Consider the following 27136-nt stretch of genomic DNA (forward strand, 5'->3'; position numbering starts at 1 on the left):
ACTGATTTGATATTTGTTGTGTAGATGAAAAATATGATTTTGAGAAACTTTTTTTTTTTATTTTTTGATATTGTTGAAAATAGGCAAATTAATGCCAAAAAAGGTGTTTTTGGTAAAAAATCTTCTTCTTCATAACCGCTGGTCAGACAGCTTTGTTATTTGGTATACAGGTCCCTAGGGATAACCCAACTTAGATTTGTTCAAATTGTGATGAAATATGCAAATGTGTATTTTTAAGGAATTTTTTTGTCATTTTTGGTCAAAGTTTGACTTACATTGTATGTAATTCTTGTACTGTATAAACCCTATCAATTCATCCAGAAAAAAATAATTAATATGATTTTAAATAATTGAAATAATTAGGAAATCATCAAAGCCAAAATAATTTTAGTGTGGAATTATCAGAAAGTTAAACTTTTTTTTGACAGTTCATAGTGAATTGAGGATTAAAACATGTAAAGGCAACTTTCCTGAATCCCAACTTTGATATATTCTGAACCACCATTTATGTTATCTAAAAGAAATTGCTCATAATAGTTTGTCATGATAGGGTGGTCAAATAAATAGAGATAGAGAAAGTTCTAATTTCCATTTATGGTTGACTTGGTAAGGATAAAATAAGATTACTTTTGGAGGAAAAAAAATAGAGTGGTCAATTAAAAGAGTGGTCAAAGTGATAGGGTTTTTATGGTAAAGCTGGGCTGTAAGATTCCTCATGTGCTATTTATAGCAATTATGCAATCTGTGTAAACAGTGCAATGAAAGTGTAACATGATTCCTTATAATGCTTTTGATGACCTTGAACTTCTTAAGTTTCAAACATTTGTCTCTTCTGTGTGCTTTCTCTGATTACCTACAGTCTCAACTTATTCAACAGAACTTACTTACAATGTTAATTTGAAAGTTAAAATGTGCTTGGTTAATAGGATGAAACTACTGATATTAAAAGGTAACCAGCTCAAGATTCTTTATAACCTGACAGATATGCTGTTTTTTTATGACGTAAATCTTGATTTAAGCAAGTCTTGTTTACTTTAATTAGAATGTAATTAACTCTCGTTTATTTGCTATTATAGACTAATATAGTCTGATGAAATATGCAAATCTGTATTTTTACGGAATTTTTTTCCATTTTTGGTCAGGCCATCCTGAAATGAGCTATCAAAGATATCCACCTTCTTCATCAATACATGTGTCACAAAAGGTTATTCTCTACATAACACAGCAGAGCTCTGTCAACTGTTGAGTCGCTTGTTTTTTCAAAACCGCTGGTCAGACAGCTTTAATATCTGGTTTACATGTCCCTAGGATGACCTTAGTGAGATAATTTCATACAGTTAGGAAATACTTAATTTTGTATCCATGTCTATAGTAGCTTCAGGGACTTTAGCTTAATGTTTTTCTCTTAAGTTTGACTGTGCGTCGAATAGCATGAATCTACAATTAGCAGACTTTCAACTACGGACGTTTGTCTATGGTCCAGTACAGGAACTAAATGCAGGAGATCATGACCATAACTGTAGGAAGAAAAGGTTTCTCATTATAATCACCTGATAGAGGGGTCAACATTGTAAGTAGGTCAGCATACTGTGCCAGCACTGTGCCCCAGCCCTTAAAATATCAAAACCAACTTGGAAAGTTCGTCGCTCACCTAGCTACGAATCCAGATCGTAATCTTGGGATTTGAGAATTGATAGTGAGTGGTTTGTATTCCCTTGAGAAGCGTGACATTTATCCCCTGACAAATCTGTCGTCATGGTTACATCCATTTCCCGTCAAAATCAGGAATGTCCTGTGCATAGATTGCGTCCATTTGTGAGAGCATTACAGAGTAGTTGAATAGCCAAGACTTTTAATCAATAGAAATGAAGACAGCTATTGGTAAAATGTGAAAGCACTATAATATTGCACATCCATTACCACGCGACATTTCCAAATAGATTCATGAAAATATTTTATGTTAATGAGTAAAAATATTACCCCAAAAATTTCAAAGGCCGTATCAAATATACCTGGGATTCCTTATCAGGGTATTTGAATAGTTAATAAATAAAATTTGTAACTCTTTTCAAACTCAAATGTGTCCTCATCGCTGGTGTAATTTAATTGAAATTTTACAGGTAAGAACAATATGCCTAAAATTTTATTGTCATATTTATACTCATCCTTTTCATTTGGAGAAAACCATTTCAAATATAAACAGAGATTTAAAACACCTGATTGACGATTTTTCACGCGTTTATGTAATTAACGGGATGCACGCTCCATTACTTTGGGTTTTGAGTCACTGATGATAATTTTCCAAATCTCGATTGTGGAATTCTAAAAGCAATTGACACCAACTGAGAACCTGCCAAGACACAGTTAATTAAAAATGTTTCCAACAAGCCTCGGTGTAAATTAACCAAACCAGTCATTTATCTTAAATGTCCTGACTCTTTAGATGGTGTGATATTTGTTATTGGTTGTGAAATTAAAGTTGCTCGCTATAAAGAGAGATTGAAATTGATTTATGAAGATTGGCCATTTTCATTTAGTAACTATCACAATGAGCTGCAAATGTTGCAATTATGACTTAGACACAAAAACATAAAAGTTCAAACGTCTTCGTCAATCCTTACACTGCTATTGATGGTCTTGTTTTTGTTGTAATTCAACATTCGATATCAAATCATATGGAAGGTCAGTCTCAGCTCAGATGTAAAAAAATATTGTGAAGTAATTTCATGTGTTGGAGACGTCTATTGTACACATAAAGAAAGATTTGTTCTGGTCACATGATTTACATTCTCTGTTCTGAATTCTATCATCTGTATTTTAGAATGATTGTTTCAGACTATGGGGTATTTCTCTACTAAGTGAAGATTTACAAGCCACAGTTACAGCAGATTGAGTCAATGACTACTGCATGCATGAAGGTTTCACATCACACAGGTCATGGCATTGTAGTTGGGTTTCAGGGGCTGAGAAGCAATACAATGTTTCTCCATGAAACAAGGACAAGCTTTCATGTCTAATGAGCTATCCGTTATGTGTCATACCGATAGATTCTCCACCCTAGGTCTGTCTGTTTTTACCTGTTGACTGACTGACCGACAGCAATGCTTATTTAAGTGGAATTATATCTCAGTTTAAACATTGTAGCCATCCTGTTTTGCCAACTGTTATGTGCAGTTGACTGTTTATTCTGCTGTCTGTGCAAATCCTTCTGAAAGGAGCATTTGTACGCATAGCCTACAGGTTGACTTTGTGTCAGCTCCCGTCCATTAACCTGGTGCCAAGGATGTATGGAAATTTTGACACTTTCACTCGAGGTATTGTATTCTAGAGAAACTACAAACGGAAAATGTTTGCCCTGCTGGCAACTCTAGTCATGAAGACTTAAGAACAACCATTGAAAGGGTCACTGTGCTGGGTTTCATCGAGAAGCACATCGTCATGTACCAACATCTGAAATTCAAAATGGCCGCTCAACTCTGCAGTCATGAATTCAGCAAGGATACTTTTTATATTAATTTTCCTGATTTTATTCATTGTTTCTTCTCACTTTTTACATTAAGTATGAGAAGGATTTTCTATGTTACTCTCGCGGATGGCAGTCAGAGAAATTTCATGATCTTACATGTTGGGAAATTTTACCGTTATGCTCTCCTTTCATAAATAGATGGGTCATCTATAGGTTGCATGTCGTGACCTCTGTTTGGTATATGCAGTCATCCACATTCAGATGCAGAAAAAATTCCTGACACCTTTTGTTTGATGCTTCAATCATGATACTTGTTACGCTTATAAACAAACAGAACCGGAAGCCCATTCGTATGTCACAAACATACGGTCAGGAAAATATGCTCCATAGAGTATTATTCAAACAGAATTTAATACATTTTCAATGAATGCGGCACAGATGGTACAGAAGCTGTGGAGGTTAAATAACGGTTAAACTGAAATGTGAATTAAATGCTGGCAAAACTGTGTCAGCACTCCGGAAGTTATGGCTTACCTTAAGAGGCTTATTGATGCATGTTAAATAGAACACTTCAATAGTCTGTTATTGGCTCCCATTGGTTAGGTGAGGAATGGAGTTTGAATGGTTTTAAAATGCGATTTTATTGGACCATCATCGCTGTGGGAGGACATTATTAACCCTAATATGTGTAATAGTTCCATCATATGAGCCAGTCGAGGTAACAATTTTACCGGGTCCGTAAAACAATAAAAGACACTATATAGTGGCACTCTCATGAACCGTAGTGGTGCCAGGTGTCCGGCATGGGTATTACATGTAAAGCATACCCAGCTAGCATTACGTACTGCACCCACCAAGAGTGGCCAACATTGAAAAAATTTAGTTGTAATTCAGTGAAGCCATCAACTATCTCATTGAGAGTCATCACCAGCAATGCTGTAATGCTGTAACTTATCATTTGAGTATTAAATAAATATCACATTTAGAGATCGATTTTCCATATCTACAGAACTTTATTAATGAATTTGACTAGCGTTAATTCGGCCGCAGGCCTGCAAATGTAGTTCAAAGTGAAGTACTAATCTTGAAAACATACAGATCTGAGAGCTTTATGGCTGCAACCAATTTACAATGACTCTGTGACCACATAGCTTCATTTGATTTGCCTGTGGTGGAACAGCATTTATGTTCACGGTGGTGGACTGTTTGACTGTCAAATTATGCTCATTTTTAATAGAGTGACATACCGCAGTCAGTGAATTTGGCATTGAGATTCAACATGATATAATGTCAGAATCACCTGTTTCCTCTTTTATGTTCTCTTCAGGACAATAAGTTTCATTATCCAGTAACCTTATGCAAATCAGCACCTTTCCCTTAAACTCCCACTTAGTGTTGTTTTCTAGCCTTCTCCATTGTAGATAACTAATAGTACTATTTATAAACCAAGGAAAGCATTATTTAAATCAATATTCGACAACTAACACTGACATTGGTCAAATTTTAGCATCTGTATTGTGTTCAGACACAACTTATTCAAATTATGCCATTATATTGAGCTCTAATTATGTTGAACTATGAATGCCCTGCTCTTAAACTGTATTGTTGAGGTACCTGGACATGAATTACATCCTAAGGTACTAAATTTGGTAATCAAGCTGACAGAATGAAATCATATAACAAACAAGAATTCTGTGGAAATAAAAAATTACAGAGAAAATCCTGTTAGTTTTATGTTTGATATGTCAGTGAACTTTGCAGGTGGTTCTGTTTTAATCAGCAGAATTGTAGAGTACCGGTATGTGAACAAGGTGTTGAAGTTCATACACTGTTGAAATATTGAAGTCAATGTGTCATATTGCACAACTATGTGAACCACCTTCTCATTGAAATCCTTTGTATAAGCACCATCTGTTACTGCTTTAGCAGAATAAAGTTGCAGCTCGTGTCTTGTTTTACTGAAACAAGACAGAAGTGCCATCAGAGATTGCCTGTTTGCACAATTCCTCGTCCGAGATTGAATGCACCACACTTAGCTCAAAGAACGGTACTCAAGTCACAATCCAATACCCAAAAGGTCGTCCGAGTGTGATGATCAGGACGTGACTCAGAGTACTCTCGTTTACATCTAGTCTTCAGGGAATGTTTATCAAGGCTTACTTGAATTATTATCATTTCCATAAGCTCAGGTCATGTGTGAAGGAGTATCACATTAGAAAGATACTGTTAACACTTTATGCCGATAGTATGAGCAGGTTGTTACATGCTTGCTTCCACAGCCCCGATAACGGTAGTTCAACATTATCTTTTAAGCAGATTATTTTCAGTTTTTTGTAATGTATGAAATGTGTGAACATTAACTGCTGAAATACTTAATCCTATATTTATCCTACAAGTTTACAAAACGCACACACAAAAGGTATTTAACCAATAAAACAAATGCTCTACTCCCGACAAAATCATTCACATTTGTGATTTCAAAAGCACCCGTAATGTGTCACAAATATATGGAGGATAATCATGAGACTGCATGTTTGCGGCTTGCCTGAAAAAATCACCTCAGATAGCCTTTAAGTCATAAATATACCATAATTTTCACTGATCGCTATACAGCAGATGCCACACTATGTCAGGCTTTGCTCACCCCTTTCACAACATCTGACATCACTTGTTTATTGATGAATATGGTATGTTTGTTAAACAAATCCCTGGTAGTAGCATCAAGAACATTTATGTATGACTTGAAAGACTGATAGAAAGATTGGTATAATGGCAGATACTATATATGGGCAGGATGTACTCACTCTTTTTGAAACAACTGACATTACTTCTTGTTTTTTTTACTTGAAGTCAATGTCTTTCTTTGTCAGTCAATTAATTGCTTGTGTCTGGCAGATTTTGAATCTGTAAATATCCAGATGTAACTCAGAATTGCAGTTTCGATCAATTATGTTAAATTTCTTATCATTTGTAACCTGCTGTGAGATTTGTGTATCTTTTTCTCTCTGTTTATCTCTTTGTTTAATTTTTTTCAAGACAGTTTTAACACTCTCAGAGGATGCAGCTGTAATGTTGCAGATATATAGGACACGCAAAAAGAGTCTTCAAGTTGTGCACATTGGTGTAATTGCTTTTAAAAGAGGGGTTCTTTTCTAAAAGGGGCTGTCCAAAATAAATATTAATTGATATCAAACATCCTAGCATAGAGTCAATACAGTCATGTTATTATGGTCTTTGAATTATGACATCTAAAAGGGTGGTTGACATGTGGAAAAGCACCTCAATGAGCAATAAACCATCTGTTTGAAATCAATAAGATATTGAATTTGAATATTTTGGGAAGGCATGTAAACAAGGAATGCAGAGTTTAATGAAATTACTGACCTAATAGGGGCTTAGTCAGATGTGATACAGTGTGTTATGATATGTAAGTAAATCTGTCCATGAGTATTATAAAATGTTAAAATGTTTGAAATCAAGCAAATTACTTGTAGTTGTAGTCAATTTTTAAATGGTATATGGCCCCAGGAACTCAGAACAAGGTTTGAGAAAATGTGCTTATCCAGGATTTTGTAAATTTGTGACATGTAATGAATTCAGGGAAACCAACTCTCCTAAACCTTTACCAGTCAGTTAAAATGCTGCATTATTAGGGATCTTATCAGGTATACATGTACAGGATATTCATGATGATGGTTTCTCAGAATTGAGTTTAACCTACACATCCCCAATTCCGGTCAACAGGTCCACAATTAGCATTGTTGATAACAGTGGGTTTGCCCATACCACAGTCCATCCATACACGTGTGTGGAGGGACTGTTTCCATATTTATGTGGCTGAAGGGGTTACGTTTCAGAATTGAAGGCTCATAACTTGATACTGGAGACTTTATTTTGACCTTCTTCTCAACCAATAAAGCACTGATAAACAAAGATACAGTGTTCTCCCAAGATCAATTAACAACATTTACTATTCGTTAATTTTGGTAAAACAACAAATTCATTAACATAATAATGATATTGATATGCAAATTAGCCACTGTGCTATCAGAAATTCTTTGGGAGACTGAGTATATACAATAATGCTATTTTAGAATGAAGAGTAAATCTACACAAGAACAAGAAGGTAGTTATACCGATACTGAATGAAAATAAGCTACGGCAAGAGAAAACGGAATGTAACATGTTATGTAAAATTAGGTCGGTGTAAAGTGCTCTTGAAAACAGTTATTAGGCCTTAAGGCATAAATCTAATACTCATAAAATTCTCAAGTCCTTGTGCATAATATTGATCTTCTATTATCCTTTAAAAATCCTGTGTAACCTAGATAGTTGTGTACTTGCATTATGCGTCATGAAGCCATAAAAAACACTTAAAATAGTCAGTAACTTCCTTTTAAGTACACCTTTTTTTCTCACCTAATTTTTTTATAATTGTAAAGTGTGTGAGTAAAAGTCTGTCACAAAATTGTGCGACTATAAGGATACACATTTCATTGTCCAACATGCATACCATAAGCTGTTATAATAAGTATGCTGCTTTTGAGTATGGTAGAAATTGTCATATCCATCAATCTATGATTTCAATATCTGAGTGAAGAAGCTTGAATGTTGGAAGCAAAATTTTATAAAATGTGCACGACCCAAACATCATGGTTGTTCTTTAATTTCATTGTCATTACGTGATGTTCTTTCTAATGTGCAACTGCAAAATGCTACAAGAGGAAGAGAGTGAGTTCTGTAGTTTGGCAAAGTAAGCGCAGACAGGATTCATATGTTCTGTCAGATGATCCTGCCCAGCTTTGATCTTTTCAACCATGGTTTGAATTATGAGACGCGCTTCCACTTGATGTCAAAAGATTAATGAAACAGGATCAACCCATCTGAGCCAATGGAAAGCAGCAGAAATGCAACTGAAAATCTATATTGACTTGCCCTAAATCATAGAGGATTATAGATTTTTGGTTCTGTTACAAAACACTATCTTCTTACCATATAAAGAAAGCTGTACCAGATGCAAGTTTTGAATTGTGCAAGGTTAACTCTTACTGTCAACTAGGAAAGAGCTTGGCAGACTACGTAACGGCAACATATTGTGGCCATTGCTATTGTAGTTAAAGCCATTTCTCTCAAGGTAGCTTCAAGGCTTTGAGCATGAGAAAAGTATCTGTCACTTTTGGGTGTTGTCATCAGGGGTGAGGGGTCAGACATTGACATAATACAACAGGGATACAAAGAGAATCATTCTCACCCTGTTGTATAAATGACAAACCTGAGAATGAGCCTTATTAGTCCCCACGGACACCGTCCGGGGGGACTTATAGGTTTGGTCATGTCCGTGTGTGCGTGCGTGCGTGCGTGCGTCAGTGCGTGCGTGCGTGCGTGCGTCCGTTCACGCAGATATCTCAGAGATGCCTGGAGCGATTTCATTCAAACTTGGTACAAGGATTACTTCATATGTCATACAGATGCACGTCGATTTGTTTTGTGATACGATCCAATATGGCTGCCAGGCGGCCATTTTATTACGATTTTTTCATGTACAGAGCCATAACTCAGGCATGTTTCAACAGATTTTATTCAAAGTTTGTACAAGGACATTGACCAATGTCATAGCTATGCACATCAATTGTTTTGTGATACGATCCAATATGGCCACCGTGTGGCCATTTTATTACGATTTTTTCATGTACAGAGCCATAACTCAGACATATCTCAACCGATTTTATTCAAACTTGGTACAAGGACACTGACCTATGTCATACATATGCACGTCAATTTGTTTTGTGATACAATCCAATATGGCCACCAGGCGGCCATTTTATTATGATTTTTTCATGTACAGAGTCATTACTCAGGCATGTTTCAACAGATTTTATTCAAAGTTGGTACAAGGACATTGACCAATGTCATAGCTATGCACATCAATTTGTTTTGTGATACGATCCAATATGGCCACCGTGTGGCCATTTTATCACGTTTTTCATGTCCAGAACCATAACTCATACATGTATCAAGCGAATTTATTCAAAGTTGTTACAAGGAGATTGACCAATGTCATACATATGCACCTTAATTTGTTTTGTGATACGATCCAATATGGCTGCTGTGCGGCCATTTTGTTATGATTTTTTCATGTACAAAGCCATAACTCAGGCATATCTCAACCGATTTTAATCAAAGTTGGTACAAGGACATTGACCTATGTCATACATATGCACATTGATTTGTTTTGTGATACGATCCAATATGGCCGCCGGGTGGCAATTTTATTACGATTTTTTCATGTCTTGAACTACAACTCAGACATGTATCAAGCGAATTTATTCAAAAGTATTTTTATCACAGACCTAATGAAGAGGACTCTATCCTCTCTGAGGACCTGTAATCAAAGTACCCATTAACAAGTGGGGACTGTGTCATCAACGATGACTTATTGACTAAGTTAACATGTGAGAAAGCAATGACATATGTTAGTATGTAAAATATTACAAGAAATGAACTCATAAGGTTGGCCCTGAACATTCAACTCAAAGACATTTTATCTTCTTCTAATTTATTAAATAGAGTAATGAAAAATATGGAGGCAGTACTAGTATTCACCATATTTCACCTGCACAACAATTTATGACCAGTAGTTGTCTTTTTGAGTCTCTATTACTATGTTCACACAGGCAAATTTGGGCGGGTCAAATTGGTCTGATGTAGCACCGGCTCAAGGCCTAAATTTTGTTTCTGTTCTGTTACCTTTTGTATGCATTTTACGCACAAGAAGGGCTAGGATGAATGCCACTGACCATTTTAACCATTGAAGACAACTTCAGCATATCTTTACTGAGCGTACAGGCCGGAATCAAATATGTCTGCGGAATCATATATGTAGGCAGTGGAGAAATAATCAGTACATGGCTTTTTTAACGATGTTCTTAACATGTGCGTCTCACAGTTGTACCATGTACAAGCACTGTGTGAATTGGTCTTGTTTGCGAAGCTAAACGTAGTGGGAAAATGTCATTCTGAGTGTACACGGAATGATAAAGACTGGACTGAAAACTTTGAGCTGAGACTCTTAAAAAGGTCTAGGATCAAACTTAGTGATCATCTGGCACCAAGACTGGTGTAATGCGTTCACACACAGAAATCTCTGCAGACTGAAATCAGCCCTAGACCCACACCTCCCAAAATTGGTCTGAGGCTGGACCAATGCCAAGTGTTCAGACGAATTTTATAACACCAATGTAAAAGTAATATCAGTGTAGTGGCGATGTAACTGTGTCTGTATGAACAGGATATACCGGTATATATCAATGCCTTCTGGTGTTACCCTTTAGAGAATTTGTAATCAATTGGTAACATTGAACGGTGGAATTCTGCTGTCTAAATGTAAGTTTTAAATGGATTCCAATGTTTGATCAGAGAAAAGTACAAGATTGACGAGAGGAGGATTTAGGTGTAGTGAAAATTGCAGCTGAAGGAAATCAATAAGGTGGCGACAAGCTATGTTGATGGTGTCACCATCTGGAAATCATACAAGGTGTTTTCCGTTATCAAGGAAATGCAGTTGACATGAAATTTAGATTTTTGTTACAAAATGACTCAGAAAGTCCATTGGAAACAAGGTGAATTTAGTTTCAAATTACTGAGAAACAAATTGTTTGAAACTCAACAAGATAGGGAGTCGTTCAGTTTTGAAAGAAGGATCTAATACATTCATGAAAGTTTATCATGGTTAGACAGCAGTCTTTTTTCCTCTGACATGGTGCAAGTTTATCGAAAACTGTCATATTTTTGAATTTTTACTGAGACTAAACTTGGTGTTCACAGAAACATAGCCTTGATATACCGGTATATATTCCCAAATACACTTAAAGAAAGAATCATAAACGTTTTTGAAAAAAGATATTTCATTAATATGAGTCTCACTTACAAATACAATTGATGACATTAGGAAAAAAGAATGAGAGAAAATTATTTTTCAAAGCTTAATGTCCTTTTCTGAACATATTTTTTGTCACTGTTATGGTGAAATTATGGGAGACGCAATGACAGTCTATCACCTGGTTTGCTAATTATGGCTTCCTCATTAGGCATAACTTGTCAAAAACGAATATGCATTTTTGCATTTTTGCATAATTTTACAGCCTCATCGAGAAATATGTGACAGATTGATGTAAATCGTGTATGAACAGTTTTGTTACGTGACGTTATAAATTGTAGATGAATAGATATATCTCGATTTGCGCAGTTTTATGTACTTATTAGTGAGCAATTCCTCCCTTTAAAGAAGGTGACACGAGGATGATTAAAACTGTCACAAACACAAAGAAACAAACAGCAGTGGATTGATATTTCACCTGTAATCAACTGTCATCATTAAATATTCAAAAACACCGGCATTGTGCCTGTTATCTCATCCTGCCCAGAAGGTGATAGACACTAAAGTTAACAGTATTGGCCGTAAACTGCACAATAATATGTTCAGTATTCCAGGCACCGGAACCTGTCTGCCTATTTCCTCTGACAATATCTCTCACTGAAAGATTTATGAGACTATGTCCTTTACTACCCTGGTTGTTACTCTGCAGGTCTAGAGGAAAACATGTAGTATATATCTTGTGGAATGAGCCTTGCTCAGAATACCGTTAAGGGAAGCATAAATTCCTAAAGCACAGACATTCTATCATTGATATTCATAACCACAAGCGCAAAATTTATCTCCCAATCTTTAGATATGATTGCTAATTGGAAGAGATGATAATTGAACACGACAAATTAAAACAAATTGGTGAATTTATTGTCACGCATTTGAAATTTATTAGCAGTGGTTAGATACAGATTTGGAAGAAAGAAGATCCTGTAAAGAAGTAGGATTTTTCAAAAATCCACTGAGAGTGAATCTGCATGGTATTCTTTATTGCACTAAAGCATGGACTGATGGGACTATGGCTCTACACATTTTCTGTTTCTCAAAGGTATCGTTTTGATTGGTGATAGCAAACTTTGACAAATACAGTCAAGGCAAAAGTGGTGAGGAGACATTTGCAAAGGTTATGCTAATGTAGACATTTTGAATGCAAAAAAAATCCTTAATACAAACTACACTTCAAAATCCCTGTGCAAATTGGTTTTGTTTTACCCGATCTAGGACCTTTATGTAAAAATGAAGTACACAACAGAAAATTAGGGCCGGCTTTGAAGTTGTCACAATTGTAGTCATTCTGACATTTTGAAATTCTACTACGATAATTTAGTCTCCTAATTCTTAGCCCTATGAGTCCTATCCAATGTTACCATTGTTTTGGCAAGAAAAAATAGTTGCTCAATGAGTAAGGAAGTTCTACAAAAATGCATGAAACTGTTATCAGGGTTTAACCAATGAAAACCAAGGAGATATTCACAAACAGCAACAAAACAGTATAAAAAAGAGTAATTTGCCGTATTATCAAAGGTACAATGCAAAAAGAGTACAGTACATAATAGTAAGCCAAGGTAGCTTCAAGATATTTGCGTCGACAATTAACAGTCAGAATCCCCTCTCCAGTCAAAGCAGCGTTCTGTTCACAAAAAACGATGACGTATATTGTGTGTAAAAATAGCTTCACCTGCGTAGGTTTACCTATCTTTGGGCGTAACAATCGGGTAATTTTCCTTGTGACTTATTTCAAACCATTTGTCACCATTTGAACTTTACAACCAAGATTGTGGAAAACAGTGGTTATAAAACGGCGTTTGTGCAGGATCCCAGGTTGAATTAATTGGTTGTAAATGTTTATGAATGAAAATTTCACCTGGTTACAACATATGGCTGCTGATTGGAATAACAATGATGACATTTGTGTTTTGATAATGATGATGATGATAATGATGATATATTAATAATGATAATGATAAAAATGATAATAATGATAATATATTATGAAGAAGATTATCTATTGAGTCACTATTCTACTCTACAAGATTTCAGTATCTTTCCGTACCCTGAGGCAATTTTATGAATCATATTGCCAAAATTCAGAAGTTGTAATCTTTGATCTATAGAATGCGTTCTGGGGGCTTATGAACACAATGTGACTACTTGCTGTGTTGACAATGTGACTACTTGCTGTGTTGATGCATTGTTTCCAAGGAAACCAAGGTGATGGCAATAAATAACTTGTAAATAGGAAAAGTGGTGCTTTGGAAACTCAAACCAATATGTGTTTGTTTTCTTAATGCTGATAACAATGGTGGCCTTATACAGCGAATATTTGTGCTCATTTTTCAGATATCAAATCATTTCTATTTTCTACACTGTTTTGATACATGTACATGCAATGCCTGTATCTTATTTGAAGTATTTTTTTTTTTCAAAATGACAGTCCCTTTATCAGTTTACACTGATGCCGTTATTTGTACTGCCTCAGTTTGACATATAACACTAATCTGTTTGCGTGTTTTCCAGAATATCTTATCACCTGTGACATTTAGATAAGGGTGATATGCAAACCAGACCTAATTTTCGGTTTTCCCCTTCAATGTACAGAAATTTATAGATTGTATGTAGACTTCTCTATTTCTATCTCTCTATGCGAATCATTATACAAAGTGTTTTCAATAGACAAGTTAAAGGTGTTGGCAGGATTGTAATTAAATTTAGGAAACAGAAACTCATTAACATAAAAATTACTCATATTAATATGTAAATGATTCACTAAGCTACCAGAAATTGCAGGAATATCACAATTAACCGCTTGAGGGCTGTAATTTTTCCCACCAAAATTTTACTGCAACATTACCAATTTGTATGAATTATTCTGTGAATTTTTTGATAATTTTTGACCAAACAGATATCACACTTCATTTGCTAGTTTTTCATCAAAATTTTGACAATAATCTGAAAAAATTTTACTAGGGTACATTTTATACAGGCAACAAAATTGACTTTGGCACTCAAAGGGTTAATTACGTCCATCTAATCTCCCTTCTATATTAATTATCCTTTTCCATAAATTATTTACAAATGTCAACATGTTTTGTGATATCTGGGGCAATGATTGCAAATGTCTTCTGTCTCCATGTGTTGGTATAATTCACACCCAAGTTCATGACATATTCAGTCTCATCTTTAAGAGTTTATTCTTCAGGAAGCAACGTTTTTTTTTTACTTCATGACTTTGCCATGAAAGAGTGACTCCTCATTAAAGAAAAATGTGAAAGGTACACATAGACAGTTGTTTGGGAACCTTCACATATAATGCACTTAAGAGCAAAAAAATATTTGCGGTGAAAAATTGCCCGTCAGGTATTGAATAGTGTCCACAAAAACAATTGCACAATGACGTTTTTAGACTTTACTTGGTTGTGCACACACAACAGTAGTGTATAAGTCTATTTACTAAATTTACCGTAAAGCAAATATTTAACTAGTTTTTAGATCTTAAATGATGTCGTCAAGTTTAATGGGGATGACAGACATTGGTTCACGGCTACCAAATGAAGTCTCAAATATTTTAGCCTCTACAGTTCATGGGAGCCATCTTTCCTTCATTCACCACTATAATAAACGATAATTTTTGAGTTCACAGGAAGTAAGTTGACTTGTTCTGCTTGATTAGGTACGGTTATATGTCAGATGTCATATTGGTGTCGTAATTTGTCACCTATAGGTCTTGGCTATACTGTTATGTTGATGAATGCCAGTTGACCCATGAACTGAGGGGAACGTACTAACCCAGCCACTCACTCCTGAAACTCAAAATGTTACTTTCCTGGAAAATATTCCATTATAATGTCAAATATTGAGTTAGAATGCTGAGAAGATAATGTTGTTTGCATATAGATTTTTGTAGAAATGTTTATCAATGATCTTATAATATATTTTGCTCAGTAATGATGGAAGTTCTAAGACCGAAAATTAAATGTAGATGACATGTAGCTAGAATGACGACGATGAAGAAGCTGGAGTTATTGCTAACGGATGATATTATTTATGTACACTAGTTGAAATGATAAACGTCTTACCCTCCTATCACAAAAATGTCTGTATATCTTGTACGCTTTGCTATAATCAAATATTTATAGATCAAATTGGTTGATCCTACCGAGACTACAAACTTAAGATTGGACAATCCTATCTGAGTAAACCAAAAATTTAGAAATGAGAATGGTAGATATTCATTTACACATCTCTACCAGACACAAAGGAACATTTAATGCACCTCAAGACATCACAATATTTAAGAGAGGAAGTTGCACCCATTACAGTTTTGCGTGTCATGGAAAATAGGATACGCCTTTAGAATTAATCAACCATGAATATAGATAGTGTTGATGGATGATACATTTGGTGTCATTAACCTCAATCTACTGTAGTTTGCTGTTAATTTCTGCCACCATTAGCTTATTAGCATATTGTTGTTTATTAACATATTGTAGCTCATTAGCATATACTATAGCTTTAATACTAGCACATATAGTGAGCTACAATGGATGCTAATTAGTATATATTACCCATAGTGCATTCTAATGAGCATGTATTAGCTATTGAGCATTACTATATCCCACTAGTATATATTATAGCTCATTAACTTATTATTGGCTCATTAGCATATATTGTTGCTCATTAGCATATACTATAGCTCATTAGCATATTTCTCTGGTGGATATTGGAAATTGTGTCACTGCAGTATCTGAATCACCTGTTGGCCTCGCTTTTTCAGTGACATTCAAAATACCTAATGATGTCACTGACTTTGCTAATATGACAAATTGACTAAAACGATGCCCAAAAGATACGTACTTTGCTGCTTGTACATGTATTGGAAATGGTATGCTTTCACGATAAAATGTGCATTTATAGACGATGAAAAAAGGTGAAAAAGACAGATTGATGATGATAATATAATAGTACTATGAAGACAATCGTGAAGGTCATTGCAAAAGCTATGTTACTTCAAGAAAAATCGTATGTAATATACTTTTTATGAATATTCATGAATAAAGTATTATAGATGTAACTGAAAGCACATAGCACAGTTTAAATCTAAATGAATGAACGTGTACATGATTCAAAGATGGCGACAAAGAAAATGCTTTTTTTTTTGAAAATTTCTCTTTTTTTTTGGACAATGGGAGATTCTTTGAAACTTTCTTAAATGCCTGGCGCTCACAATTGGCACAATTTGCTACTTGGCAGAATCACGTTACGAGAAATTTCTCTTGGAAAGGTGAGCTAAACACAAAACTTCAACCGAATTACAAAAAAAGATGTGTGTACTGATTAGTGAATTAGTTCAGGATTCTAAATCCAGCAAATAGTAAAGAATTTTGTTATCTTCTCAGCTTAGCTAATTTCTGTCTATAGGTTGATATTTTGTTGTGGTTGTTGAGATTTTCCTGCTCAATTTATGGATCGGATTGTACTTAAATGAACTGTGCTCTACAGAACAGGTAACCTTTTTGCTGGAGAAAGTTTAAGCCATGCTTGGCCTTTTTTTACCCGTCAATCTTGATATTACCGGTCGTGTGCGGTATCTTAATGATCAGACCTACCTGTAGGTAAGCCCTGAGCTGGTCTATCAGCACTGGATTGTTGGCAGGTGGCCTTAGAATGCAATAAACTTATCATTACCATCGGGGCATTATTCAGGCGATACCCCATGAAATCGTGAAATGAAATGTGAATCGTGAAATGCCTCTGGTGTCTCCTCAAGATTGTTATAGGTTACCATCTTTGTCAATTCTGTCAAATGTTATCAGACATAAATTGCCTTTTAATAAAAATTCTGTTTCACGAGGCATAATTGTCTGAAGGGCTCTCATATTTGTCTTCGTTGGAAACTGCTCAGAGGTTCTATCCATGTTTTAGACATTCAAAAAATTCCCACACGTGAAGTCTTGACAAATGAAAGCCCATTATTTATGTTTTGAAACTCTTTATGTAAAATACATGAAGAAATAAATATATATTGTAAAGTGGTAATGTAAAATGATGGTATTGCTCTGTTGATGGACCTCGTCAATAGACGTCAATAGAATCAATAACCAAAAACATCGCACTGTATGCACACAAAAAGGATTTCAATGACAAACATCTGTCATGAACAAGGAACTGAAAGAGCAGTGAATCACATGTACGGAAAAAAAACTCAGTTTATGTCTAAGAATGAAATTTTCACAAACAGCGATCATTTATATCGATACAGTGTACAGAAAGTGCATTTGGATGCAAAACAGGGTTAAACATTCATTGTTTTCTCAAAGACCAACATCAGAGATATTGCCTGCAGTATTGACGTCTGATATAGTTATTGTCTGCACAAAGATAGTAGTTCTTCTTAGCAGAGACATCCCTGTATTGGATCTGACTTCACAAATCTATTCTGTCAGAGTCATTTCAATCTTATACAAGACATCGCTCAACTAATGATGGATTGATTTGTTGAATCACATTTGCACGTATCATGTTAAGTGCAGACCACAAAAACTAAAAAATTGAGGAAGTTTTCCAAATTTTTTCTCACCCAGAATCTGTGATATCATAGTAACTTATCAAGCAGAAATGAAACTGCAGTTGCATGAGAATAGTTCAACATTTTAAATTCTGCATCCTGTGCATAAAATATGCAAAGTGTGTCAAGGTGATAATGTCATCTTTACTTTGATGATAGCTACACGGAAAAATTGAAAATTTTATTCTCACGGTGATGCCACAATTGTTTGGAAATATTATATTTGATCGACACTCAATTTTGAAAACTGAAGTTTAAAATTTATGTTGATCGTACAAAATGGAACGCTGATGCATTTTGCATTTCTGTGTGAATGAGTAACTGCACATATTTGCACAACTGCTTTATTGTATGACAACCCACCTCATGTACTCAAACCAATTAGAGGAGCTATATAATCCAATTGGCCCTTTCTGTGACTGTAGTGCCGCCAATACTGCAGTGTATAATATCAAAAAAAAAAGCTTTTTGTTTCTAGTCCATTGTTTTCAAAGCAAAACACAAAACAGTCTATAAATGCCATCATTTGGGTGTGTACCCTGAAAGAACTCTTGTTCATTTAAAACGGGTGGTTTCCCGTAATTAATCGAAAGGATGACGAATTTTTTTTTCAGCTCCGAAATTGCTACCGCTCTTTGTGATTCATAATTGGCAGCAAAAATATCAATACTGCCAGGCCATTACAGCCAATTAAGTGGATCTTGCCTTATTACTCACCACACATATTTTGATTGGTGTTCTTTTACAATGCCCTGAGATGTGTCTCATAGCTATTTTACCATTATACAGTCAGGCTAATCGAATCCCAAGTTACCATATACTGTCAGTTGGTGCATATTTTCCCTCGAATTAAAGCCTATCTGAATATCACTCCCAGAGTAGGGAATATACGCTTTCAAAATTTTTCATGATAATAGGGGAGATGGTTTTTATATATAAGGCCGTTAAATCATGTTTCAGCAACTCGTCCTTCAGTTCAACTTTAATCATCACAAACAGATGGTCAGTAATCTTTCATTTTCAAACACTTCTTTTCAATGGCAACAATGTCATAATACCATTGTGGGTGTTTTAGTAACACTTCATATCTGCGATGTCTATCAAATGTGCTCAACACATAACTGACAATCAAATCTAAAAGTAATGAACTTATTTATGAAGTGAAAGCTCATGGATATGTCAACTTTAAAGAGTAATTATTTCTTATGAGCATTGAAGATTCCATACAGATAGTCTTCTGAATCTTTGAATTATATCTATCTATCTATCTATCTATCTATCTATCTATCTATATATATATATATATATATATATATATATATATATATATATAATATATATATATATATATATATATAAAATACACACACACACACACACACACACCAAAATATATATATATATATATATATATATATATATATATATATATATATATATATATATATATATATATATATATATATATATATATATATATATATATATATATATACACTGTATATAAAATACACACACACACACACACGCACACACCAAAATAGGTATTTTAAATGATGATGAAGGAGAATTTTGCATCAAAGTGTTTCGACAAGCAGGAAAACTTGTTATATTGATTGGCTGGTTCAGGTCCCAGTAATCAGAGCATTACTGCTAAAATCATGGCATTGATTTTTTGTAAATTTGATAAAAAAAGAACAAGAGAAGATGATTGCTCCCAAAAGAAAATTAGATTATGTCGGTGTTGGATGTTGGATGATACCCAATCTCCTATACTGAGCCTCCAGTTTGTACCTGGATCAACGTTTTTGCTGGATCTACGACGGCTTCCGGCTCGCCGGCCGTGTTGTGTTACCTGTCCAGCCGGAACTGGAAATGTACCGCTATGCGTTGCATGTTCCCGATAAAAAACATTCCGGATGGTGCGGTCAAGGAACAGCGTTGACTCAACGCATATTCTGCTGTAAGTTAAATTTTACGTGTGTATAGGTCATTGTTTCAAGTCGTGCTGATCTAGAAAGACCGATTCTAATGGCTCCAATTAATTCAGACAAGCTAGACTCATCAACCAATGAGCTTCCTTCTTACAAAGTCAGTTTCTGAGATCCGACTGGCTTTTTCATGACCGGCATCTATCTGCCCTCTCATCAAAGAAGCACTGTTCAGGAAATACTCATGACATGAAATCCTGACACCGGGGACACTTATCGTAACTACCGGTAGTGAGAAATGATAAATATTTACAATTCTGTTTCGAAATGTTTTATCACCGCCATAGTGATATCCCTGCATGAAGTGAAGGAATCATGATCTTCACAATTTTCTCGTGAATATAGTGAAGTAAAATTGTACAATTCATTGAAGGCAAATGACAAAAAAACCCTGAATTTTCATGAAACCAGTGCTGAAAATGAAAATATTTGCCTTTTCTTGTAGTTTGTCATGATTGAAATATCGGGTCTATAGTGATATCTCTAGTTTTAGCAGTGAAATAATTTTTCTGTGCAATGTTTATTGGAAAAATTTTTGTCTGCTGGGTGTGCTCATCTCTCTAGTTGTGAGGATATGTGATAGTTGCTTTGTTTACAAAAACATTGACCTTATCAACATTGATATTGACATCAGTTTCTAACCCAGAACTATGCTTGTTAACATCAAAAGATGTCTTGGTGTTTCTCATGGAGTAGCATGTTTGTAATACCCATCTTTATGTAATTTTTTTCCATCGAATATTAAGCCTTCTACAGTTGGCTGACTTTCTGGTGTGCAGACATCTATGCTCAGCCCAGCAGAGAAGAGAGGTTATGACCCCAAGGTGAAGGGTCACAACATCGCAGACAGATAAGACTGAGAACAGCATGTTATTTGCAGTCTGCTCATGTGTTTGTTCTTTGTTGTTATGAGGTCAGGTTTCCATGAAAGGCTACGTGTATATCAAAGTTCATACAGTAGGTTTGATGGAACAAGGCCATATTCACAGGGAAAGGACTTGTAACTAATTTCTTGAATGTCATAGATCAAGAATGACATTAAACAATGTAATTCCACGTGCTATGTAATGTATCATATATTTGCATATGCTGAATATGTCAAAATTGCATCGCCGATCCATGGCTTTTCCACATCATTCTCCATGGCTTCATAGATTTAGTTTTGATTGTTTAAATCTGCAGCTAATTCACAATGAATACTGTTTTAAACCAACAAATTCAAATGATTAATGTTCTGAGAAATCTGTCTGAAGGTTTTTAGGGTAATACATCCGCAAGGAGTTCTATATTTTGTGTCACTTCAAAGTATTGAATGAAGATTTCTTTTCAGTCTTGGAAATATTTGACATCTATCACAGCGCTTTCGTCCTTTGGGCACTGATATTCTGTGTTTGTATTTTGACAATAATTCACCATGTTAAAATGTCTGTGGAGAATTTTAGGTGCATTAAATTTTATTGACCATTTATACCCGGAATTTTTTGAATCTAAATGTAGGTACATGTACACTCTTTTTATTTTTTGTCTAAGGTTTTTCTACAACGGGTGCTCCATATTCACTTTTGCTATTTCACTGGACTAAATCCATATATTTGGGCATCTCTTTACAATTCTGTGATTGTACAAAATATCAAAGGGTGCCTTGTGTGCTTAGCTGCTGGGAGTTGGAGCATGTTTCTGTACTCCAGAGCCGTGTGCATGGTTTAACAGTTCAAGCTCATTGTCGATTACCAACGAACCAAGCAACAGATTGCTATATCAGAACCATACCTGTAAATTACTGCTGTGTAGCCTTGTGGTGAATGTGAAGGTGATCTTGGTCAGAGCTGAAGTCATGGAATGGATATATTTTTCCTTGTAAGTTATAAATTTTAAATCCATAGGCAAGAGAACTGCTTAAGGTAATATGCGCCTCGAAAGTGAAAGACTTAAACTTTTGCTCAAACTTTCCTCAGTGAAACTTTCAACCATTCTCTTACCAAAGCAAGAATAAAAATCAGGGGTCACCGTGCAAACTTTGGTACTAGAGAGACAAATAACTTGTGATTTCTCGATATTTGAAATCCAAAATGGCCGCCGTCCCTGTGTTAACTCTATGAGAAAAAATAAAATTTTCGACTTTCGAAAAACTAAGAAGGTGAAAACTTTTCTTTCGGCAAGAGCTTCAAAATGAGCCCCCACAAGTGATAGGTCAGAAGAAAATTGATAAAATTTGAAGGCCTGAATTTCTTTCCCCGAGGTGCGTTCTACCTTAATATGCAATGACATCAGGTCATGTTCATTTCTGCACGCATACATTATGTCATGATACACTGCATAGAGTCTTCAGGCATAGAAGATACACTATTAATAAAATTTGCTAAACTGAGCCCGAGGGAATGAAAGACGTATATCTGTCGTTGTATCCAGACTCCTAACAACCGTAGGGATATGATATTAGTGTTCTGGCAGATTTAGATGATATCAGAGACTTCGTTCCGTGTAGACGTTTCTCAGATGTGAGTGAAAATGCACAGGGGCAATGCTTTCCATTAAAAAACAAGTAAAGATCTTATCTTTGAAAATGGAAATGATGTATGGGGGTTTTGATCAATTTACCAAATAAATGGTGTTCCACATAGATTTACCTGTCATTTTGGATAAAGTTTTGCATACGCAGGTGGATTGGTCGCATTAATATTGCGCTAAAATAAACAGAAAAAAAAATTAGATAGGCACACTACAATGTAACTGTCTTCAGAACAGACCACAAATCCTGCGCCCGATGGAATCACCGAGAAAGACCTCATCCAGTAATCACCATGGCAACCAGGAGAACAATTTCTCACGGTAATTTCCCATTGCCGCCAGGTGTGTTTCGTTAGGCTTCGTCATTTCCATGGCGATAACACAAACCATACGATGCCCAAATACTAACAGAATAATCGTTAAGGATGACGTTAGCAGATCCGAAGGGAGGCATCAATCAAGCCAAACGTGGCCCTGTCAAGTGAGATTGAAGAAACCTTACCTTGGTTTAAAATATCTTTTTTGTTTCAGACGTTAATCCTGAGAAACCTAATTTTAATCGTACTCACGTCTCATAAATCAATTAGCAATTATCGGTAGGTATGAATAATGTTGATTTTGAAAATGAAGAAAGAAAGAATAGTTCCTTATCATTTCTCGAAGGTTTGGTACAATTTCTACCAACAATGCCTATTAATTTCTTTTTCTATTGTTCTCATAAATCATAGATATGATCGTGATATGCTACTGTGATTGATGCGGGCTTTTGATAGGTCGTGATTTGATCTGTAAATTTTCGTGAGAGCCGTGTACTCAATTGTGATCAGAGAATTTTGTCGTCAGAAAGTAACTACTGAAATAGTCTCCACTGGAAATGAAAACAATTTATCACCGCAAGAACTTTCTCTTCAATGTCACAAGACGTTTTTCTGAAACTGGCCTGTGATTGGCTTGACTCCCATGCAGCTGGCTTAGTGTTTGGTGTTGGTGGCGTATTTCGATTAAAACGTCCAACGGCTGAATATGTTATAGTCAGTAACACTGTGTGTCGTAAACACAGATTTTGCCCTTTGTATAGATACAAGTCGAAATAACTTCTGCACTTTTATACATGGAACTTTAATAATAGGAATGCATAGAATGAAATTTATGTCTCACATGTGCTTTACATTGATTTTATAGTCCTAGTGATATTTCTTAAGACTCGAAAAGTTACAAATCAGATACAATGTGAGAAGCTTTTGCTCATTCTCAAACATCAACTGTTGAACATAAATAATGTAGAGATCACTAAATCTTGATATTAGATCTTATCAAGGTCGTTGTGAAATATAGACTTCTTAACAACCCCACGTGTCCTGATTGCTTTGATAAACCTAATTTTGATTTCCGCGAAAAAGAGCACGCAGTGTTACCCGTGTTCCAATAACCTGACAGAGGGAGGAAACGACCATTGAATTCTGAACACGATTTTTTCCCACTTCCAGTGCAAGTCAGGTTTATTTCTCGAACTGATTGAAATCACTTTCCACTGGCTAGATTCTCCAATCAAATGCATTTTTTGAGGGTCAACAGTTTCTTATTTCTGTGAGGTCAGTCGACACAAAGCTTGTGCCAAAATAATGGCTTTGTTTTCATTTTTTTCACAAATTTCTAAATTTAGAGAGACTGTACCCTGAACATGTAGCTGCATGTCTTTAACCCATAGAGAGACATTTTTTGTCCTTCTGAAATGAAGTCTCACTGCCTATGTCATTTAGTTCACTTTATCAGAATATCATTTTCAGCAAAAAGTATTGGTGAATCGTACAGATAATTATTTTCATGATTGCTTGAAAAATTCACATGCATTAAATTACACTGAGTGTTTTACCAAAAACTGTCACTTCTCCTTTCGAAGAAAAAATTGGGTTTGTATCTCATTAACCCCGCTTTTCATCAGGCATTCTCTTCTGAGGATGGTTTTGCTTAAAAATCTTATTTACACAATTCCTTTTTTAGCTACTATAGATTATAGTCTATAGAAGCTATTGGGATGGGTATCCGTCCGTCGTCAGTCTATATGTATGTATGTATGTATGTATGTATGTATGTATGTATGTATGTATGTATGTATGTATGTATGTATGTATGTATGTATGTATGTCCGTTTGTGAGGCGTCCGTCCACTCAAATATCTTGAGAACCGCACTACTTACTGATTTGATATTTGTTGTATAGATGAAAAATATGATGATGAGAAACTAGTTTTTTAATTTTTTGATATTGTTGAAAATATGTAAATTAGCAGCAAAAAAGGCGTTTTTGGTAAAAAATCTTCTTCTTCATAACCGCCGGTCAGACAGCTTTGTTGTTTGGTATACAGATCCCTAGGGATAACCCAACTTAGATTTGTTCAAATTGTGATGAAATATGCAAATCTGTATTTTTAAGGAAATTTTTTTGTCATTTTTGGTCAAAACTTTATTTCATCAAAATCGCTCGTCTGACAGCTTTGATATTTGGTATACAGGTTCCTACAGATGAACTAAATATGACATATTGAATATATGATGAAATCTGCAATTTTGTATTTTTGGTGCAATTTTTGCCATTTTTGGTCAAAAAATGTGTTTCTCTAAAACTACTTGTCTGATGCCTTTGATATTTTGTATACAGGTTCCTAGGGGTTGTCTTAGTGTGATATATTGAAATTTGATGAAATCTTCAATTTTTGTATTTTTGAGGCAATTTTTGCCATTTTTGGTCAAAAATTGTGTTTCTCAAAAACTACTCGTCTGATGCCTTTGATATTTGGTATACAGGTTCCTAGGCTTTATCTTAATGTAATGTATTGAAATTATAATGAAATCTTCAATGTTGTATTTTTGCAGCTAATTTTGCCATTTTTGGTCAGGCCATCCCGAAATGAGCTATCAAAGATATCCACCTTCTTCATCAATACATGTGTCACAAAAAGTTATTCTCTACATAACACACAGAGCTATGTCGACTGTTGGGTCGCTTGTTTTTTCAAAACCGCTGGTCAGACAGCTTTAATATTTGGTTAACAGGTCCCTAGGATGACCTTAGTGAGATAATTTCATACAGTCAGGAAATACTTAATTTTGTATCCATGTCTATAGTAGCTTCAGGGACTTTGGCCCTATGTTTGTGAGTATGGCAAATGTTTCACCAAGCATCGCTACAAGATGGTCATCAATGATGCTGTAGAGCTGTAAAGGATGTCAATTTCTCGCTCCTTTATCTGCCGTAACTCTCTTCATCACCATGTGTGTGTATATAACGATACGTCATCAAGATACATTACCCATTTACATCAGCCAACGACCAGCCAATTATCAGACTTGTCTTTCAAGTCCAGAGCCGTTTCTTGGAATTGCCTAGATTAATTACTTCAGAGCTCAGAACAAGAACAGTGCGTGTGCCCTTTGGTATACATAGGTTTTGTACATCCTTCTACACTTTACATGGGTATATCCTCCATCAGGCGTTGTCAGGGCGGCCATCTTGTTCACTATTTTTGAACTTCTGAACCATATCGTGGATATAATCGTACGTTTGTTTTCAAAAAGAGGAAATGAAAAGAAAGTACCTTGTGGTGATTGTTTATATGTCAGTCTTTTGAAGGGATTTCCTTTGACTCTTGGCTAACCGTGTTGTTGTGAGAACATATATACCTGTATAGATTCACATATTGATTGATTTTTTGAAAATTTCACACTAGGCCAGTGCTCTCTGATATGTTTGTACTTGCAGCAATAGCTCTTATTGATGTTTTCTTTATTTCTGTTCAACAAACACATTAACTTCTTCCGATGATATGTTGAACTGTAAAGCATAAGCAATGCAAATGTAATGCGTCGTGTACAAATATCCAATGTCGTATCTTCAAGCAAAACAATTCCATTCTTGCCAAAGGTACAGTTTTCAACGACAACATTTGATTTGTATACACACAGAGGCTGTATTGACTTAGGTGAACACCAAGCATCTTGAAATGATTCTTTAAGATGATAAGAAAGTCTGTCGTACAAGCAGAATGAAAAACACTGGAAAAGACATGAAAAGCTACAACTAATTGAATCTTTAATGATAATTGACAGTTAGCCATTTTGTTTTTGTTATACTATTTACAGTATATTTATCCTGTATCCTGTGTTTCCTCTGGCTTCTGAAATTTTTTAGTAAATTTACGAATTGGGTATTGAAACTTTTTGTAAATTTTGAAATTCATAAGTAAACTTAACCGTTCCAATAAGGAATATCATTCAATCAAATTCAAATTAAGTACAACATGTGCTTAGACAGAACTATTTTGAGGTTTGGGGGCCTTCAGCTCTCAATCAACTAGCTGCTTCCTTGCATTTGTATATTTACGAATCAACAATGAAAAAAATTAGTAAATCATCTAAAAAATTAGTAATTTTACGAATTTGAGAGTGGCAGAGGAAATACAGGTATCCCAAACATAGCTAAGCGTATTATATCTCTAGTTGTACTCTCAGCTGAGCTAAAAGCATCATGGGATAGATGATACATGATCCTGTCTAGGGCCTGAGTTAGGACAACGACAAGGTGGTAGGGTATGCACGGGACAAGCCATGTAAGCCCATTGGCTTCGATAACACCTAGCTACCACTTTACCCCTCAGTTTCCAGCCATTCATATACACCATACCT

At 35.3% G+C, this 27136-nt stretch overlaps 1 protein-coding gene across 21 annotated transcripts in view; it reads left to right on the forward strand.

Annotated features, from left to right (window-relative positions):
* LOC139123029 (calcium/calmodulin-dependent protein kinase type II subunit delta-like) overlaps positions 1-27136 on the forward strand; it is a 114534-nt gene that overhangs the window by 38531 nt on the left and 48867 nt on the right. The window contains exon 1 of one of the 21 annotated variants that reach the window (XM_070688993.1): positions 19773-19918. The exons of the other annotated variants lie outside the window; for them this stretch is intronic. Within the exon in view, the coding sequence (XP_070545094.1) occupies positions 19831-19918 (88 nt within the window). The 5' untranslated portion in view covers positions 19773-19830. Of the gene's footprint in view, positions 1-19772; positions 19919-27136 lie in introns of those variants that run through there. 21 annotated transcript variants of the gene reach the window in all.

Source organism: Ptychodera flava, chromosome 22, assembly GCF_041260155.1.
Source record: "Ptychodera flava strain L36383 chromosome 22, AS_Pfla_20210202, whole genome shotgun sequence".
NCBI lineage: Eukaryota > Metazoa > Hemichordata > Enteropneusta > Ptychoderidae > Ptychodera > Ptychodera flava.